The sequence below is a fragment of the Aphis gossypii genome, chromosome 1 (assembly GCF_020184175.1).
Source record: "Aphis gossypii isolate Hap1 chromosome 1, ASM2018417v2, whole genome shotgun sequence".
NCBI classification, from domain to species: Eukaryota; Metazoa; Arthropoda; class Insecta; order Hemiptera; family Aphididae; genus Aphis; species Aphis gossypii.
Genome location: NC_065530.1, coordinates 5,559,894 through 5,575,448, shown reverse-complemented (window position 1 = coordinate 5,575,448; position 15,555 = coordinate 5,559,894). Strand labels below are relative to the sequence as shown.

Below are 15,555 nucleotides of genomic sequence, written 5' to 3'. Positions count from 1 at the left end.
ATTACCCATCTCAGGTCTGATTATCCATTAATGCACAATATGGTCAAGTGTTCGCTCTGTGTCGATTATGGACTATAAACGAATAATAATATATTATTTAGTTTATGTTTTCCTGTTTCAATTCACGTATATTTATTTACATATTCATATAGCATAAGCCACAATGAAATTTATTCATAATCATAATAATACAGTAAAAATACTTGTATTTAGAAAATGGAAGAAGTATAAGATGATAAAATATTAATAATTGTAATGATAATAAAATATATTAGTATATTTGAATGAAAGGTCGTTTTATATAATCAGATCAAGGTTTCGCATAACTTGAGGGCGTTTGTAGTATCATTGGTAAAGTTCACCCATGTGTTTATTCTGCTTATAATTGGTGCAATTTTGTATATGCTATATAGGTTACAAAAATATAAAATAACAAATACGATATAATTTTAAACGTGTTTCATATCATATTATTAGCTACGTATAAAATAACATTTTATTTTTGATAGTGAAATATGTTACCTCTATTATACTTTGTTGACACTTTTCAAATGACCCATATTTTGTTTAAATACCTACTTTTTATATTGATTCGTACCAATAATAGTTGTATCAATATTATAGTATTATTATACTTTCTACATTTTTATAAAACTAAATCTCACCTAGTAATTTTATAAAAATTTGTACGTTAAGTAAACGTAAGGAATTACGGTTTCGAAACGTTTGAGAAATACATTTTTGAATTTCTTAGTAGAGTATAGAACCAATCAGAATTCTACGAGTAAGAGTGAAAAAAGGTTTATTTTATTAGAGGGGTAATTTTCTGTACAGAGTTAACCCTAGTAAGTGGTTCTAGAAAATTGAAAGAAAACAATAAGAAAGTAATATACTGTGTTAGAAGATAACAACAATAAATCGATTTTTTTTTGTCGAAATGTAATGGATTAAAGATATAGTTATTCAGGGCGTTATTATCTGATTATAATTTTATAAATTTTTTTCCACTTACCACGGTTGTTTAAAATATTTTAAATGGTATTTTAAAACCATACGATTCTACTATGTATGTCTACTACAAACATACAGTTATTTAAAATACACAAGTATTATCCTATAAAATCTCGCAAGAATATCTCGGGTTGGAATTATAGTTATCTCGTGTTTAGTGTATGTCTGGTGTATGGTAGTTCAGATTTAATCGGTAAATATACAACTTAGCACAAATATGTAGCAATAATGCAATCCGGCTGAGATGGATTAAATATTATTATCTGTACCTATGACATATTATATATTTGATATTTTCTTAGAAAATATTAGAATTGTATAAAAGAGACTCTAATCGGAACAAAATATTATACTTAAAGATTCTATTTTCTATAGACTATAGAGTTATCTAACACTTTGATTTAAATACGTTTAACTATGAGTCACTTTAGATCGGAGTTCATGGTGTTGTTATTCAATCATAATATTATACATACTTGTATAATATTGCGAAGTTATACTTGAAATATTTTTAGTATCTAATTATCAGCCTTTTCATCTTTATTGGGAGGGGATTTTTGCTATTACTGTTTTAGTTAAACTTGTTATATTATTATTGTGATGAAATATATTATACACGGATGGATCCACGATCGTGATGTACCTAAATAGCCTATTTAAAACGCCGTGTTATTAAATTGTTTAAGATAATGAAACACCATTGGGGTATGCCAAACTTTACGTTAAGTTATTAGTTATTATTGTTTCAGAGCTATTTTAATTTCAAGTTAAAATAACTATTTTATTATTATTAATTATATTAAATAAAACTAAATTATGTCTTATAGGCAATAATACTATAATATATTACAGTCGTTAGTGTGTTCGAGAATCTTGAAATGTAAAATAATAATATGTAGTATTTAAAAAATCCATTTAAGTCGAACGAACATAAAAGGTAAACTGACTCTTACTCAACTGAAATACTGAATGTATTCGACACTGAAAATATATTGCAAGAATGGCCGATTACTTTAAGATGGGGAATTATAATACACTATACTTTTGCAGTAAACCTTTGTATGAGAATCAAAGTTTTCATATAAATGTATTTGTGAAAATCTGTAGCCATAATGGTAGACCGTAATAAATAATAATATAAGCACATGATTTTTTTTATATAAGTAGATCAAAATGCTTATAAGGTAGTTGCTCTAAGTAAGTAGAAAAAAATAACAGTGTTCAATACCACATAATAAATAGCTGTCAGGAAACAAAAAAAAAAAATAATGCAAATATTATGTTATAAATATCAAAACTACTAAGAACTCAGTAGTAGCCGATAAATCGAGCACGTTGTCCAGATATCCTCCAATAATAGTTGTTGAATGCTAATATGCTGTTTGTTGTTCATTTATTGTGTAGTCGGTTCTACAAGGCTTATTGTTAGAAAATAGAGAAAGTACAAAAATCAGTGTAAGGAAAATTTGTGAAAAAATTGTTCTTTATTTTTGGTTAACATTTAAATAAGTCATTACATGCAGATTAAAAAACATACAACTAGAATAATGAGAAATTGTGTGTATCCATGGACATTAAATTATATTATATAGGTATGGTTATTTACTCTATTTCACCGTTTGACTACATCATACTTATCGTACATATGTTTTCATTAATTTTCAAAATTCTAAGCAAATACTAATCCACATCTCATTTGGGTATACGTCTGCGCGGAGGAATCCCAAACGGTGTTAAACATTTAAGATGCGCCCTGGTAGGTAGGTACTTAACTGCGTTAGAATTTTGCCTGTATGCATTATACATAGCTGCAAGTATAGAATATAGATACATCACCTGAACCTTAAACATCTCGAAATGGCCATACCCTATATATGATAGGGATACCATAGCTTTCCTCGTAAATTAAAATATAATAAAATCATATGATATATGAATTTATATACGGATTTAATTTAAATATATTTATTTTAGTATCCATGGAAAGATTTCAAAAATTAAAGTTCGTTAAAATATTTTTAAATACACAATTCATCAAAATTAGAAATGGAAAAATAAAGTTTATTTTTGATTTGGTTTAAAATACCATATTGTCTAATTTTGTCTTTTAACTGACATACTTTGAATGGGCCAAGTTGAAAAATATTTATAAAATATGAAATATGGGTTTGGCAAGTAAGGAATTGATTAAAAAATAATTGTATTTGAAAGTCACTACGTTATGAGAAATTGATCCTGTAGGTATATTAATACTTCTTATTATATTTACAGTTTTAAATTGGATCAATCATCGATTGAATCGTTTGAATCTAAATTTTAAAAGCTATGAATATCGTATAAATGTTAAATGTTTAGAACTATTTCAATACATGTTATGAAAATTAAAAAAAATACATTTTTATATTGACCATATTTAAGAATATTTTATTTTGTGACTTAATATAAAATATATAAATACGAAAATTAAGTGTAATTAATTAAAAATGTATTACAATTTTTATTCGAAAACTTAAACATTTTTTTAGTTAAGAAGAACTTACGAATTAATTTTTGATGAAATGTTTTTACCAACATTCGTTTATAGTATATCCATTAGGTAATATTAAAATATTATCATTGGTTTAATTATAAAACGATAAAATATAAAATGACTTTTATGAAACTTTTTATTAAGAGAAAATTAAATTTATCATACACACACACACACACACACACACACACACACACACATACATATTACATATTATGTGTATAAAGTGATTTACCAAACATACTCATCCATATTATTTCGTTGGAAAATGAATATATTTAAATACTGATTCGTGGAAATTTTAAATATAGGTACCTAAAGATTATATTTTAAAATTTTTAAAATTGTAATGTATTACTTATGATGTGTCGGGAAATTATATTCAAATTTATTTTTGAATAGGTAGTTGATGTTTGTAATTTAAAATAATAGACATATTAAGGAAATTAGAACATAGTTCAACTCTGAATATTTAAACAATTGATGGCAATCAAATTGGTTCAGATATTGTATGAAGAATATAACACAGCGAGGTATAGAAGTATCACTTAAATAATATTACGTTTACTGATACTATAGATGTAACATTTTATACTTCATTGCAATATTTTTGTTAAGATATAATGGACAATGGAGAATATGAATTACATAATATTATATTGAATTTTGAGAGGATATAATAGTTTAGGGTTGTCGACATAAAAGTAGCTACCGCCTACCATCAGTTTCCAAGAATCATATTTTTACAGTGAACACGGATTCTGATATTATAATATTAGAACATAGTCATTCAAAATATAATATAATATGATAATGGAATCGCAATAATGCTTTGGCTAGTTTTCTGTACATGAATAATAATATGGTACTATTAGGAGATATTATTTAACGAAGTGGAGAAAAGAGGAAAACCAAGGTATTTAAATGATAAAAAGAAAAAAATTGCAATTGAGTTTTTATAATAATAATAGTTATTAATTATTATTAGTTCCATATTTAAAAAAAAAAATCATTTCATAATACTATTATTGTTTAATTTTCAGAGTTGTATGTTTATATTTGCATTATTTCAGTCTAGGGCCGATAGTATAATATCTTTTTAGAGAGGTGCATTGTTAATTCAGTGTTTATGTATATTATACTTATTATATTATCTTTAACAATAGTTTAAAATGCACGAACCATTTAAAATGAGTTTGTGTGAACTTAATGCGCCCGTGCTTATTTACTAGCTATTAGATTTGTCCGTTCACATTACACGAATGATGAATTTAAAAAACATTGTAAATTGCAAATTTCCAACCATGAATACACGCAAATAGTGTGTAGGTAGAGCTCTCAAGGTACACTTACGTTACAATAATCCAGACGAGGTGTACGCCTGGGACGTAGGTTAGTTTAATCTCATACACCGAACAAACGGAATTGTTAATAATAATTACAGACTGAACACGAATGGCGCTAGAAAAGCTTGGTAACTTTACGTCGTTACAAACGCAATATATTTTCATCAAACCATAAACTACCGTTGTTTTGGTGAAATTCAGTAGACAGCTTATATTTTAGTCTAAAAAACAAAACAACTTTGAGGTAATTTACTGTTCACACGTTTGTGCGGAAACACTACTTCATGCGGTGAACTGCATTATAATAGAGTTTAGATATTTTACTAACTGTTTTGTTTTGGACGCACCAAAAAGAGAACCGTTCCGATGAGGTTAGGTGGTGAACAGCAGTGGCTTGCGGAAAAGAAGATAATATGAAAAAAAACGATTGTAAGCTTGTGGTAGGTAGGTACGTATTTGAAACGGCAATCGAGATACATTGTATGTAGAACAATAAAAACGATATATTATTGCCGACAATATTATTCTCAACTACTGCAGTACGTGAACAGAATACAGATTAGATATAATAAATTAATGTCATATTTAATTATTAACAAAAATAATCTTAACCGATTGATTGCATCATCAGGAGTACATTTAGATAATATTTTATTTATCTGTACTTTATTGGTTGGCCAGTAGTGAATAAAGATGAATTCTATAAAATAATTTTTAAAAAAAATGTACACAACAAATTATCGATATGTAGCGGCTAAAACGAAAGTGCTTGTTAATTGATTCACTGTATCCAATGGATACACTGTTTGTGTTTCATGTTTGAAACACATAGGCGCCTGTTATAATTATTTAATAGTATAACATTAATGGTTAATAATTTGTTGCTGATAAATAAAGTATGATACTCTTTCGTTCGTGTATAGGTTATGCTATATTTACCTTTCATTTGTTTTGTACGATCAGTCATCCAATTGGCGACTTATCTATTAAGTACGTATTGATATTATTATTATTATATAAATCAATAGTGATATTTTACTAGTATCTAACGAAGTGATAAATACATTCTTGAGGAGATCAATATTGTTGTCCAAATATTAGATTTATTTTAAGCTAATTTACTATAAACAAAAAATATGTTTTGTTCATAAATGAACAATTTTAGATTGAAATCGAATAAAAACCAATTGTTTTATAGGAGAATATTTTACCAAGAACATGATAATTCTTCCGAAAATGGGGATAAATCGTTGCAAACTGTCTCAATAGATTGTTTAGATAGTCATGAGAATTCATCTAAGTTCGAAAATCCGTTATGTCGAATAAATAATATTTACATGATAGGTAATTTTAACGCGTCTGTTGTAAAAATGGGCGAATTCTCATTCAAAAAAGATTCCGAGACCAATAAAAATAAGAAGTCACAGATTAAAACAACCAAAGCAAGTGTATGTAATACTACTGAAGTTAATCCAACTAAAATTAGAATGGCAGAATATTTCGACAAATCTGGAAACACGGGGAAATCGACTTTTAGTTTAAACCTTTCTACTGCAGCAATGCAAACTACTGAAAATAATTTAGAAATTAACTGTCATTATCCTTCTAAAACTAAAGTATGATTGATTATATTTTAATATATATATATATATATATATATATTTTTTTTTTTATCAAAAAACACACAAAAAATAATTTTGGTGATAACAATACTACATACATATGACATTTTTGACATTAGTACACCTACATGATGTAAAAAAAAAAATTCTCATTTATTTATAATATTATTTAGAACATTTTTTCATGTAGTTGTATACTTTTGTATTTTGATTTTGAAATTGATTACTTAAATATAAACATTTTCTAAAAATGTAAATGCTTATAATATAAAAATAAAATAACTAAATTAAATTATTGATACTAACAATATTAATTTAAATTTATATAAAGTTTAAAAATAGTATTGCCCATATATTTAATTATTTTATCAATTTTTGATTATACCTTATAAATACATTTAGGCAGAAATGACTGAAATTTTAAATTGATAAAACTATAATTAATGTGCATAACTTATAGATTATTCTAAAGTGATTTTTAGTTTTACACATATTTTATTATAAGTAAATTCAAACATGTTTAAAAAAGTAAGAACATTTAAATATCTAAAATAAATTTAACTAATTAATATATTATTATTATAGATAATTTTAAATAAATAATTTCAAACTGTTATCTTACTAAAATAATATATAAAATATATAGTATAATACTTTTTATAATTTCAAGTTTTGTAATATTATTGAGTATAATATTTGATAGTCTTATTACTTACAATTTAGTATTATTTATCTACCTGATTAGTGGTTATACAATATGGTTGAGTAAATAGAGGTCTTTACTGCTACCTAGTATCAGAAAGGGTTGTAGAAACTTCAAGTATTGCAATTGCTTAAGTTTCTATAGTTTATATTTTCAATTAAATATTGAACTACTGTATATTTTATAATAGTAATCCATCGCAATCGCAATATATACAAATAATTGCGTGATGGACGATCGTTTGATCACAAAGGCGTTAAAATCAACAATTTTGTACTCAGAATTTAAAATGGAAAAAAGCAAGGAGGTAAGTTAACGATATAAAACCAAAATTAAATTGCATGTAAATATTTAAAATGAAAAATACTTGGTTAAATTGACAAATAGTAGGTTGGTTTAATTCAAAAATTGTTCAAATAGAATCTGTAGACAAAGTAAATATTCTTCATGACACTCGTAATAAATTACATGATAAACGGTTGTGTGTAGTTAATTAGTAAGAGCTAAACAAATACAGTTTATTACATATAAAAATGGTAGTTTTTTAGAAAATTAGAATATTTTTAATATTTAAGCATACTGTTTTCTTCTTTTAATTTTTTGAATTATAAAATTATTTACTAAGATGGCTATGGAAAGTGTTAATTCTGCAAAGTATGTGCTAATTCGTATTTAAACGAGTTACGACTAATGATCGAATTTGTCTATATATTTTTTTAATATAATTTCAAAATACATTTAATTTCAGTGGTTGGGTTAAATTTATTAAACTATAATGTGTAGTAAAATACAAATATGATCATAATTCTATAACTTCAAAACATATTTATTTTTGTGTTTGTTATTATAATACAGGAAAAATCGTACATTCGTAGAATAACAAAATTATTTTATTTTAGGTGCATGGATATTAGTTATTTCAAAAATAATTTAGATTCTTCTCCTCCAACTTTATTGTTTATGTACAGAGTATATATTTCTTTTCAATGTCTTAGATATTAGACAAATATTAGTCTATTAATAAATAATTTAAGTTCGTATGAATGGAATAAAAAATCAAGTGTACCTCTAAAAAAATATAGTTAATTAATCCTCTCACCTATACTAATGATTAATGATAAAATAAATTGATTAAGGTGTCTTGAATTTTCCAAAAGTATTTAATATTAACGTTAGCATTTAAATATTATACTTTATTATAGGTAATGTTATTTTTAAAATTTGAAAACAACCGCGAACGGCTCGCAAATTATGTACGCATTATGACGTATTGCAGTAAAATCGTACACAATTTAAACACAAATTAAAATTTTTTCCGTTGAGAACTATTTGTAACCGGAAATTTAAAAATATATAATAGTATATAATATATATGTTCATTGTTTATATACATGTGTAAATGAATGTTTCTTTCTTTCTTTGTTTTCTCTAAATTCAAAACTTTTCTGGAACGTTTTGAATAAAAGTTATATCAATATATATTTCTCGAAACAGCCGAAACTAGGGATGGGGTTTGAGCATGTTTTCAACCCATATAAATCGGTATAGAGTGGCTCACCCACGAATTCGGTTTCGCGATTCACGAAAATCGAATATTATTTTTTATGACGTTTCGCGTTATAGAGTCGCTGTAATAAATTAGTCATCGCGGCGATTTATTTGATCCGTATTTTATCCTCTCGTGTATACGCCGTGTAAAATCGTCGAGTGACGGTTATGATGATATACGCGCGAGGGGCAAAGCGTGCGCGGTCGACGTTTCCGGTTTAAACACGAAATAAAAAAATGCTCGAGCGAATATAGTCCGCCTCGCGCGGGAACACGTCGAGTGGTTATCATTATTTTTTAAAAAACAGACGCCTTTCGGCATATTATTAGGTATTATGTTTCTTCGTCGTTTTCGGCTCGGATGTGCCGTGCACAGTTACAGCGTAACGTCGCGTATCGTTCGTGCAAATATTTTTCATCACGTACAAAACGATAACGTACGCGTCATATCGGCGAATTTGTGGCATACTCACATTCACCTGCGTCGCGTACCTATACCTACGTCGGGGCCCAAAAAAGTTGCAATTCGCTTTTCGCGCACGTGTACGCGGGGTACGCGCGACGGTGATTAACCGCCCGACGTCACGGGCGGCGGCGTCGTGTGTAAGGGCGCGCCTAGCAGCCAAAGTCCATCGGTTTACTCGCTCTCGGCCGACGGACGACGATCGCGCGACAGTCACGCATTGTTGCGCTTTGCGTTGCTGTCCACCGTTCGCGCGATCGCGTCCGCCGTCGAAAATCGTTTTCGTTTTTTAAACCGTTTTCACGCCTCCCCCACCCGCGGTCTCCGGTAAACCGTCAACGATAGTTTTCCGTTCGAACTATAGATAGGCGCATCCGATTTTAAACCAAAGGTAATACTAACAATAATAATATTCATATTTGTGTTATACTCGCATTTCGTCGTCCACCATTATAATATTATTAATATTGCTGTACTGCAGGAATTATTGTGTTATTATTTACTACGATTGTCGCATCGGTGACGACAAATTATTATTATTATTATGTAGAATTGCAGTTCTGGTTGATAATTTGATCGTGTACACACTGAATAGCATGCATGCCTATCTGTGTGTATTTACTAAATGTTAACGTACTGTAACATTTTATAAATACTCACGTCACACACGTTTATACCTGTTGATTAAATATTTAACATAGATACATAATATAATATGTATAGGTCATTTTAAAATTCTTTTTTTCAATACGTTTTTAAGGAAGTTTGAGAACACAATTTAGTTATTACTATTATATTATTATGTTTTTATTATTATGATATAAATAAGATATAGCAACTGTAATATTTTATATTTGAAACTTAATTTTAATATTACATTTTAATCTTAATTGAAAAATTAATATCGAACATAATATTTTGTTTATTTTAAGCTAGGTATTGCACTTTTAACTGTAGATAGTATACGATAGTTTTAAAATAATTTATTGTTTTATAATTTGCGGGATTAATAAAAATGTATACGTGATTTTTGGTACATATTAATTATAATTCATCATAGTTTTAGTATTAATTATTGATTTATATCACTAATAGAAGACTGTCGTAAAAACTAGTAAATCGATTTCTATTTTATTGATTCAAAAAATATATAAATTATAAATACTATTTTATAAAATTAAAAAAAAAAAAAAAAAAAAAAAAAAAAAAAAATAGAAATCAGAACCTTAATTTAATAAGCAAAAGATAAAAGATAAATAAAGAAGACAACATTTCAAACCCTAAACTGGCTACTTGCCACGCTAAGTGACTTGTTTCGTAACGATTCACTTCTTTAACTCTGAAAAGTAAGATGGACAAAATTACTAAAATGGTATAATTTTTTTTCAGTAATAAGACTATAATTCATTAACGTCCGTCAGATGCAAGAAGGTTGTTCTTGCATATACATATATAGATAAGAAAGAGAAAGCATGGGCAAAAGGAACTCAAAACTGAAGCAAGATACAATCGACAAATTACTAGAAGACACTTATTGTAAGTTTTTTTTTTCAAAATATTATATGTTATAATACGATTTTTGGCTCAAAGGTGTATAAACTAGGTATAACTAAATAAGTTAACTTTTAATGTAACTTTTTATTTTAAACAAATAAAATAATTTTTGATTTAAAAAAAAAATAATAATAATATTCAACTTATTTTTAACTGAGATGAGTTTAGTATTTATATTAGGTGAAAAATTGTTTATTTTGTTCGCTTATAGTTTTATGTTATTAACTAAAACGAGTATATTATTTAATTTAACAAGCACATATAAAAAATTTTAGTTGGTATTCTCAATAATAATATTTGCAATATAGTAACCGATAACTTTTCAGATATATGATTTAAATTTTTAACTAATTGTTGGCTAATGAATTATTTTTTTGTTTTAAAATATACTCACTTGACCAGATCACAAATTGTAACATAGTTATTAAAATTAGAATTTCTTCTACAATCTATATAATATTATTTAATTTACGGAAAATGTGGTCAATTTGGCATATTTGTAACTTTTACAAAATATCTCCAGCTACTCTTTGTAAATTGTTATAAGAATGTTATTACTAATTTATCATTAGAATGTTTTATCGTGTTAAATGTAGTATAGCTTATAAACAGAAGAGATTTTAAGTTTTTGAAATATTTCAACATAAATTGATCATTAATCATATTAATATTATGCATATATCTACAAATTATTGGATGTTTATGAATACAAGTATCTTAAAGTATCCAATATTCACTCAAGTATATGATCTGTATGTGAGACATTTTCCATGTATCTTATTACTGACTTAGATACATGAAACTAACTACTTATAAATTATTATGTTCGGATTTTGTTTAACTATACGTACTACAACCAACCTCGTATTTCGCATGTTATGTAATATATTCATTGGACGGCCACTTGTTCATTCATAAATAACAGCTGACGCGAATGAAGTTTATTAAAAACGTTTTAATGAAGGGCTTGGAAACTGATTTGGAAAATTACGAACTATTAAGGTTGAGCTTTATTAGGATATTTTTACCAGACTCCATTAGCTATAGTCTCAGAAGATAACATTAACACGATAAAAAAAAACAAAAAAGGGTACTTAGTAAAACAATAAACTATGAAAATGTTAGTTTTTATATTATACCCAGTATTATGATAGGCTATATTATAATATTGTTATTCTTTCGTTTTGTATTTATTCAACTAACAAATAATTATAAGTACAAATATTACAATCTGTTTATCTTGAAATAATCACTTGTCATAATGAAACAATACTTAATATAATAAACTTATTGTCAATAAAAGTGCTGTTTTTAATGCACCAGTGAATCTTAATAAAACCATAGATTCTATCTAATAACAGTTTGTTTTTTTTTTCAAATTTAAAACTTCAAAAGTACTGATAATAATTAATTAATAATATCCACAACAATTTGTTATATTGTTTAAAAAATAAAAAATATTGAATATTTATTTTCTTTTATCATATAAAATAGTAGTTTTAAAAAGTATTTCATGTTATCCTTGTAGTATGTTATTTATTTATAAAAATAATCTCTAGATTCAATAATCAGATTGGTTGAATAATAATTTAAAAACTACTTAAAATTTGAATAACTATAATAAGGATCTAAGTATTGTATTTTTTTTTTTTTAATCTTTAAGGACCGATTAAATCTTCACTGAAAACCACCAACTAGTACCTGCAGACGTGTTTAAATTTATTTTCTAGATCTAAGATATAAATATACTTGAGTATGAATTAAGTCTCAAAGAGATTTAATTATCCCATAAAGTATGTATTAAATGTGACTGCTTACATCTTAACAATGTTGCATTATTTTTTTAATTTAAAAGTATTTATTTACATGAAAGATATTTTTAAAATCGATGGTTTTACTATTGAATTTTGAGCAACGTCAGTGACAATTTGATTTAAACCTGTATGATAATGGAAATTTATAAAAAGTATTAAGAGTATAGTGTAAGTTTTCGTCAGAAAATATTTGTATGTATAGTATAAAAGTATATGATGTTATGCTACCTCAGAATGACATTTTTTGTACACAATTAGAAATTTAATAATTTGAAAAAAAATTATTTTGTATAAAAAATATTAAATTGATTGCTGTTATAAAATTATCTTAATAATTATAATTATTGTTAATTTTAAGCAATTGCTGTGGGTATTTATTGGTAATAAGTTAACATGAATGAATTAAGTGTGAATGTATATTAATTTTATCCATATAAAAATATTTATTGTTATTGATCGTTAACATTGTAGAGAAGTGGCTTGCATAACATAGTTATAATATCAATGTGCACCAAAATTTTACAAAAATTAAACCGTTTTGAATATTATTATAAATTATTACCAAAACACCCACGTAAATTATTTAATGTAAAAATATAAGAGGATGATGATATTATTATGTTTATAATTTCATATATCCAATTAAGCGTTTACATAAAAACTGTGATTTTTTTTTTATGGTTAGTCTATCAAAAAAAGTCATGTGGGCGTGTTTCAATGTATGCATGAGTATATGCGTAATAATATTATTAGGCCGGTATTGAATTTGATTTCGTATTTGCAACTGTCTCAGGAGAGTTCAGTTTTGTCACCAAGATCCGTGAAGAGGTTTCCGTATAATAAATTTTCGTCACTGTCTTGACGACATGAGAAAGTTAAATCAATTTATACTTTTTTCTAACCACTATTGTATTTTGCTCAGATAATCCGATGATGAAAACTTTTATTGTTTTATCGAATGACGGGGTGATTTTATATCTTTGATTTTGATTATTCCTTACACATTGCGTTCAGTAAATCAATAACTAAGTTATAGGTTATAAGTAGATATATAAGGTTATAGTTATAGATGTACGTTTTCTATAAGTTAGAGAAATTGTATTTCCATTTTTCGTTTGCGAACTAATATAATTTAAAAATTTAAATTGAATAATCATAATAACATATTTATCTTAGTATCAAATTTACCTAAAAATATACCTATAAATGATTATGATTGGTATATCGTACAATTGGTATAGACCTAATATTTAGTATAAGGTCTATAGTAATTGTTAATTTTTCTCCTTAACCTCTGATGTTATTCAACCAACCAACTATAAATAATTATAAATTTAAGTATTTTAAGTTCAGATAAAAGCGGTTGAGTGCCTGAGATTACCCTTGAGGTCTTTATATTGTAGCCCCCACCATTCCATTCATACGAATTTCGAATACTTATAAATATGCAATAAATGTAGGTGTATATTATAGGTATTTGTGCAATTTTAGATGTTTAAATACCAACCTTTTCAGGTAGATAAATTCTGATTCAGAATGAGAAATTAAAAAAGTGTGGGTGTAATTAAAAAATAAAAAAAATTAACAAAACATTTAAACATTGCGATTCTCGTGATATTTTTCTTTTCAAACGTATTGATAAAAAAAACTAGTATTGTAATTATATATTTGTGTAATTGAGATCATGCGTTTTAAAAAAAATCACTTCTTTAAAAAAAAAACTTAACGAAACGTCGAATATTTAACGATATGTAATTTACATTGGTGGGATACCTAACTTATAATACGATGGGACCGTTAGAATAGTGCTATAGACAATAACGATATTTGGCGCGAAAATATGTTGGCCAGTAGCCGTTCACCTATTGTCGCGCAAACTGCGAACTATATATATTATAATATGCATATAGACAGAAATAATATAATAATATAGTATATGACTATAATATGATTAGTAGGAAAGGTATGGCTTGCCGAGGGAAAAATTCTTTTGTATAGTAATGCGCCCGACAAGAGGACCGACAACGACAAGACGACTCGGTGATACAAATATTACCTACCTGCCAACCAATATAGTGGATAGCGTGCGCGTGTGTTTCCGCCGTTTCATCCATTATTCGACGTATAATATTATGCGTATCATAATTTATCAACGGTCGTTATAGACGGTGCTGACCTATATATCGCGGGCCGGACGATTTCTGGAATACGCACGTGGAGGGACTCACAGTGGAATTTTGTCTGTAATATTATAATATTGTGCGAACGCTGTATACGGACCTTTATTAAAGGCATACGTATTATTATTATGTGTACGTATATAAAGCGCTATTATATAATAGCGGCTATTAATCTTTAATAGTATAAACGCATTAATTCGACTTTAATTTTGAAAACGCGTATTCAGCTTGCAAGGGTGTTATCGAAAATACGAGATAAGTAGTACTACGCAGGTACACCGTTTTAGTAGTATAGAAATAATTAAAAATATAACATGGACCAACTTTTGTTCTAACTTTTTTTCATAATCGATTTAATATCATTATAATATAAATATTTTTTAAATTTAATTACACGATATAAAAGATGAAGTATAATATTATGGTTATACATATTTTTTACGCGATAATTGATTTATTACATAGTATTTTGTCGGTTTTTTTATATTAAACTCTGTATAATAATATGGAGTGCAATGAATGTGTAACATTTATAATATCATTTATACGTATTATTAATGTTCGCTACGGGTTGCTCAGTTATTCACTGTTCTCGGCCTTTAGTATTACAATAATTTTTATTAGTTACGTACGCATTTGCATATTTTAGCTACTATTGTCTATTATAATATATTCATATAAAATGTTAGTGATTAAAATTAACACGGGGAATTTAATTAGGCATATTAAAATACTATTCTATATGGCTCTGCATTGAAATTAATTCATTATTTTTTAAGTGTTT

The 15,555-nt window shown here is 26.6% G+C and overlaps 1 protein-coding gene and 1 long non-coding RNA gene across 6 annotated transcripts in view; both read left to right on the top strand.

Annotated features, from left to right (window-relative positions):
• The first annotated feature begins 3,009 nt into the window (after window positions 1-3,009).
• LOC126549039 (uncharacterized) lies at window positions 3,010-4,451 on the top strand. Of its 3 annotated transcripts, none has more exons than XR_007603179.1 (3): window positions 3,010-3,186; window positions 3,944-4,074; window positions 4,160-4,451. It is a non-coding gene; the product is annotated as an uncharacterized LOC126549039 (long non-coding RNA). The 3 variants fall into 3 exon arrangements; XR_007603178.1 differs by having other exon boundaries at window positions 3,010-3,252; window positions 3,948-4,074; XR_007603177.1 differs by having other exon boundaries at window positions 3,010-3,252.
• Window positions 4,452-5,690: 1,239 nt separating this feature from the next.
• LOC114129186 (frequenin-1) overlaps window positions 5,691-15,555 on the top strand; it is a 120,218-nt gene continuing 110,353 nt past the window's right edge. Inside the window, exons 1-2 of one of the 3 annotated variants that reach the window (XM_050197389.1) lie at window positions 5,691-5,877; window positions 6,086-6,542. In XM_050197389.1, coding sequence (XP_050053346.1) covers window positions 5,786-5,877; window positions 6,086-6,509 — 516 coding nt within the window. In that variant the 5' untranslated portion in view covers window positions 5,691-5,785 and the 3' untranslated portion in view covers window positions 6,510-6,542. Of the gene's footprint in view, window positions 5,878-6,085; window positions 6,543-9,316; window positions 9,615-10,612; window positions 10,760-15,555 lie in introns of those variants that run through there. The other 2 variants (XM_050197388.1, XM_050197387.1) reach the window with 2 other exon arrangements.